The sequence below is a fragment of the Prionailurus viverrinus genome, chromosome C2 (assembly GCF_022837055.1).
Source record: "Prionailurus viverrinus isolate Anna chromosome C2, UM_Priviv_1.0, whole genome shotgun sequence".
Lineage (NCBI taxonomy): Eukaryota > Metazoa > Chordata > Mammalia > Carnivora > Felidae > Prionailurus > Prionailurus viverrinus.
In genome coordinates, this window is record NC_062569.1 from 89,443,525 (window position 1) to 89,449,524 (window position 6,000).

General features: G+C 48.8%; 1 protein-coding gene across 7 annotated transcripts in view; it reads right to left on the reverse strand.

The window, feature by feature from the left end:
• Positions 1-5,426, reverse strand: part of LOC125174692 (kalirin-like) — a 122,004-nt gene extending 116,578 nt beyond the window's left edge. For all 7 annotated transcript variants that reach the window (XM_047874339.1, XM_047874338.1, XM_047874337.1 and 4 more), the window contains exon 1: positions 5,171-5,426. In XM_047874339.1, coding sequence (XP_047730295.1) covers positions 5,171-5,258 — 88 coding nt within the window. In that variant the 5' untranslated portion in view covers positions 5,259-5,426. The remainder of the gene's footprint in view (positions 1-5,170) is intronic.
• Positions 5,427-6,000: the final 574 nt, after the last annotated feature.

Sequence of the window (6,000 nt, forward strand, 5' to 3'; positions counted from 1 at the left end):
CCCTTCCAAGCTGACCAGCCAGGTCTAGTTCCAAATGGCTCCAGGCAATGCAGTCATAACACAGAACTACGGATAATCCACAGTCAACACCTTAGTTCCAGTTTAGGGACTGCCTCTACCCTTCTCAGCTGTCTCGACCTCACCTGTGTCCACAGTATGAGAAGTCCACACCCGTGAAGACAGTAACAGAGTTGAGGAAAGAGCGCAGGAAAAGGGCTCTAGTTCTGACCTGTTAGTAAGTGGCTGTATCTCAGCTTCCTCCTCTATAAAAGATCTATTCAGTGATCTCCAACTTTCCATGATTTAGACCCTTCTGTTCAAGAAGCCCTCCCTCTGGTTTCAGATCCATGCTTTTTGTAGGGCCCTCCTTCAGGAAAAATCTGGGGTTTGGTCTGAAGGAGACGGCAGCCACTCACTCACTGAAAGAGGAGAAGCACTTCAAAGCATAAGGAATATTTTTAGGGCAGAAGAGCACAACGGTGTCAAGATTCTTGAGGGGAATGATCATGAAGTAGAATATCAGTAACCCTTCTCCAGTGTAAGATATGCCTATAGTACGGGGCTCAAAAGTGAACCTCCAATATTCACTTTTATTTGTTAACTTGAAATTTTTTTTTTAATGTTCATTTATTTTTTGAGAGAGAGACAGAGAGACAGAGAGAGAGACAGAATATGAGTGGAAAAGGGGCAGAGAGAGAGGGAGACACAGAATCTGAAGCAGGCTCCAGGCTCTGAGCTGTCAGCACAGAGCATGATGTGGGGTTTAAACCCTCAAACCATGAGATCATGACCTGAGCCGAAGTTGGACATTTAACCAGCTGAGCCACCCAGGTGCCCCTTATTTTTTTTTAACTTTAAAATAATTTTTCATAAAAACATGGTTACAGAGTCTGAATTTTTGCTTTTTTATCTCATGTTAGGACTTAACCAACTTGTAGCACATGGAACTATGGGGGTGATGCCTACGGCATTATGGGTGATTATGGGACCCACAGCTGTACCAGGGGAGAGATATTTGGCTTCCATTTCCAATTTCCACCTCATCCTACCAAACCCATACACTACCATTTCTACTAGGGACATTACAACTGGCACTAAGTACTGTTATCCAGGTAACCATGGATGTCCTTCTTCCTAGTCCTTAGAGAATCAGACAGGGGAAGGGACATAGGAAGGATTTGGGTTGGGGAGAGTAGGTATGTGTGGGAACTCTCCTTACATTAGGAAATCTCCTCAGGAGGCAGAAAATCCGAAAGATACACTGGAAAAACATACATGCTAAATGGTTGATGCAGTTTTCTTTGTGATACAGGCACTTCCTGGAAGATGAAGAAATGAAAGGGTATGTGCATTAAGGTCCCAAGAATTTTGTGCCTTGAGTGGTGAGTTAAATCTGTAATAGTGAATGTTACAAGGGCTGCTCTTTGAGGTTACTAGCACCTTTCTAAAGGAACTTGATGTCATGCTTTCACACATTAAATTCAGTTTATAAAATGAGCTACATTAATTTATGGGCCATAGAAAAGGCAGTCACATCAAGTCATAAGGTCCCTGTCTAGTGATTCTGGGAAAAGGTAGGGGAAAAAGAGAGCTAACAGATGATGATGACGTAGGATGCCTGTGGAGCCTCATAGCCCTTACCCAGGCCCCATGACGTCAGAGTCAAGCTGGAACCCAACTGCCCACGTGGTGAAAAAGCCATGGGAATGTGATCCCAGCATCTCCCCTGTAAGCTGATTCAGTCTGCTTAAGTCACCACTCCTCTCTCTCTTTACCTCTGAGATAGTTAGACTCCTAAACCTGGCACTTGCAGCATGAATGGGGACACACAATGGCAGGAGGGTTTGAGATGCAAGGACAGTGATACAGTAATAAATATAAATAAATCCTGCACACACTGTGGAGAAGCAGAAGAGGACAGCCATCAGGAAGGGTTTCCAAGAAGGGCACTTTTGTCCACATACTCAAAGTTAATTACAAGTGGACTAGAAAATTAAAGGCTCTAAAACTGGCTTCCACCTAGCAAGGTCAGAAAGAATTTCTAGGCTCCATGATCTAAGAAGTCACAAGTTTCAGTCTGCAACACAGAACTTAGCAACTTCCCGGTGATTTGAATTCCTTTTTGTCTCTGAAACAAGGTGCTTTTTAAAAATTTAAGATAACTGAAGGAGAATCCAGAAGTGACCCACTTCTTCAGGCTTAAAGGAAAGTCTAAATAGCCTTTCAGCAATCCTGAAACTTCTCACAAAGTGTGACATCAATGATTAATCAGCTTTCGGACGTACACATGCTATTATCTCACGTGTGGCTATTTTTCACTTTCAAAAAGGCAGTTATAAATGCATTTGCTGTCTTTCTTCCTTTGCACCTGATGTCTATTTCCAGCCTATCTCTGGTCTTCAGTTTTTCTGCTCTTCAACACCAGTTTCAGGGTAGGGAAGAAAGATCACCTCGCATCAAACCCCTTTACCATACTCATACTCAGTAGAGCCAAAAACCGGAAGAGAAAACAGATAGTTGATTTCCTCACTTTTCCAAGTCAAAGGACAAGCTCAACTAATTTCACTCATGTTTTTCTCAAATACAATATTTAAAAACCACACAGGTATATCACTAAAACCTTGACTCGCCCTTGTGCTAACAAGTATAGCCACTTAGGATCCACCCAGGGAAAGTCCAGGATGCCTCACTTAGCTTTGGGTTGATCAAAAATAACCAGAACATTCCAATTCCTCTTTTCTTCGGACTTTAGAAGGACTTGGCTTAGACTTTCCTCAGCCCTTTGAATTCTGAGTGACTGGCAGCCAGTTGGGAAGGCCCCTTGACTTGGGAAACTTGGTAGTGGTTCTGACCTACTAGCTTCAGAGTGCAGCTACTGGAACAGCAGGAGCCAAGTTCTCTGAGGAGAGAGAGAGGCCAAATAGCCAGCTGCCTTTATTTAAAAGGGAAGCTACCTTTCAATTGTATGAAGTCTGTACAACCAGAGAAACTGGTTCAGCTGAAAAGAGAAGCAACCGTCCCTGGCTGTGCTGCCCTCCACTCCAGTCAGCCTCTCAGATTTCCCTCAGTCCTGCTCCGTGTTGCAACTAGGCGAGCTTTCTCCCACAGCGTTCGGGGCTCTGTTCAGGCTCAGTACAAGACTTATCTTTGCAATCTGCTTCCGAATAGATGCCTCCAGTCTGGGTGGAGACGCAGATCTCTCTTTTCTGTTGGAGCAGACCTAGGGAGCCTCGGGGTAGTGCCCCATACCTCAGATATAACCACCCTGCCACTGAGGCCAGGAGTTCTTTAAAGGGTGGATATCTCAGCTCCCCCTCCCATCTTCCTCATGTCTCCCATCTAGGAAAGAGTAAGGAGTAAAGTGGAAGAAAGTGACGAGGCACCCACTTCTGTTACCCCCCTTTCTCCTTTTATGCTGCTTTCACTGCTTGGGTCTTTGGCTTCCCTCCACCTTCAGCTGAGGGTCAGTGGTGTCCTGGAGCTCTGGCTTGGCTCCTGCAACACCCCCCTTCCCTCTCACGCCCCCTCTGCCAGCCACAGAGCCTGCAGCCACAGCTTTCCCAGTCCTGCAGGCAGGAGGTGGGCTCCCCGCCCCACCCCTACTTCCTGGGCCTGGGAGCTGGAGGGGAAGCCGGGGCAATACACAAAGCAAAGGGTTGAGAGACCCCAGGAGAATTCCTCTGCAGGGAAGCTGGGGCTCCCACACATCTGGATTCAAGCAGGCAGCTGCAGGAGCTTTAGAAAAGCACTGCCCAAGTTCCCGAATTCTGCCTTTTGACAGGAAATGGGCTCCCAAGAAATCCTGCTTGGAAACCCTTCCCCACGAAAGCAGCCCAGACTGCAGAGCAATCCCACCCACTCAGATTCCCTTTGGTCATTTCCTGCTTCCTCTCCTTTCTAATGTCCCTTTCCTTCAATTCCCAGCCTTGGTTTTGAATGTTTCTGAACTAGGCTTGGATGCTGGTGAGGGTCCCCGGCCCTCGAAGATTCCTTCTCCGTCTGAATTCTGGCTTTTAGAGCTGGCTATCATACAGTTTCAGCCTGTTCTAATTAAATGCAGAGACTGAGAACCTAATGCTGGCATTATGAACCTTAATGACTTGGGAAAAGGTCCTTCAGATTTAATTAGTTTTTGTAGCCTTGTATCAGCTCAGGATGAGGACTGTGTCAGGTCTCTGTTGTATGTGGCGTAGATGATGATGAATGAAGTTTATTTATCAGTAACTCAGAGAGAAAGCTGCATCCGGACTTTGTCAGATGAGGATGGCGACGGAGACTGGGGCACTGTAAATTGGGATGGAGGCAAGAGGTCCAATAGGCGAAATTTAAAAATGGCAAATGTCCAGTGAGAGGCTATATTCTCACTTCTAACCACACAGAAACAAAATTTCTCTTCCCCCAGCCTCCAAGCTGAAGTGTTAAAGTGTCAGGGACAGTTTTAGGAACATATGTCAACTCTGTCTAGGAAACGCCGGATTCCTTTTTCAGGTGAGGCTCCACAACTGATAGACCTTTCCGTGAACCTTCTCACCATTTTGCTTTGCAGGCTGATTTTGGAGAAATTAGTTGCTTCCCGCAATCTCCTCAACAACATTAAAATTAGCAGAATAGTTAAATACAGCCCTAATTGGGTACATAGAGAGTTCTTGGTTAATTAATGAGCGAACCTCGGCCCAGAGTTGCACACCCAGCTGGCCTGCGAAAGCCCAGGCAAAGAAAAGCCCGCTCCAGTCCCCAAAGAAAATTGTCACTTGGCAAAAATAGTACCTAGTGTAGAGACAAGTGTCAAATACATTCCTATAGCTAGGAGTCACTCGTTAATCCTTCCGCTGAGATCCATATGTAAATGAGATGAGGGAAGTGCGACTCGGCCACTACTGGGACGCACAGCCCCAGAGGGCCTCCTCCCCATCCCCCCGCATCCCCCCTCCCCCCCGGCAGGCTGGAGTCCTGACATCCAAAGTCGCTGACAAGTAAGTAACTGAGTTGCCAAACTGCAGCTCTGCCTCCGAGTCCGAACTTCCCCGCGAGCGAGCCCGCTTTCTGCTAGGGAAACTGACGCGACCCCCCCTGGCCGGCCCTCCCATCCCCTCCCTCACGCCCGCCCACCCCACCGCCCCGCGGTCCCGGGCTTTGCTAAAAGAAGGCGAGAACGCCAACAGCTACTCACCTCTGCACGGGAGGCAACAGCAGCACTTGGCAGCAAAGAGCCACCCCCAAGAGGGACCTCGGGTGTAAGCGCGGTCGCCGCCCTTCATGCTGCCGCTCGACCCCAGCGCTCCGGCATGGCCCGGGCCGCCAGCAGAGGGTGGGAGCGCGGCGGGCAGGAAACTTCAGCGCCGCGGCCGCGAGCCAGTTCTCTCCCTCCTCCCGGCCGGCCCGCCCGCCGTCCTCTCCCCGCAGCGCGGCCGCCGCTGTTTCTGGGAGCCACAGCCACCTTGGGGAGGAGGGGCGGGGTGCCGGCCTGGAGGGAGGGCCTAAGGGGGCGGAGTTCCAAAGTCCAGCTGTTGGCCGGAGTCTCCGCCAGCCGCTCTGCTGTGACCCTGGGCGAGCACTGGGGGGGGGGGCGGTCTGGGGTATACCCCCGCCTCCGGCACACAACAGGTGTTTCTCCTCGTGTGCAGCTTCCTCTCCTCAGCTTCGGTTTAACATATACAACCAGATGAGGCCAAGGAGGTGGGGCAGGAGCAGATTTAGAAGGCTCAAGACCCAATAATGCCTTTTCTCTAACAGATTCACCCTCTCCTTCCCCTCAGCCTGGGAAGGAGGACGTCCCCTCCGCATTGAAAACACCTTCACTTAACCCTCCCCTTTCCCTCCTTTCAATAGTGAATGCTAATAATGATAATAGCGCCGGAATTTTTTCTAGGCTCCGCGCCCCTAATGATGAAACCCAAAATTCAAAGCTGTTTTGTCGCCTGCTAACCGTTTGACTTTAGGCAAGTCCCTTCACTTTTGTGATAATCAAATTCCTCATTTAAAAAATAAAAGGAGAGGGGC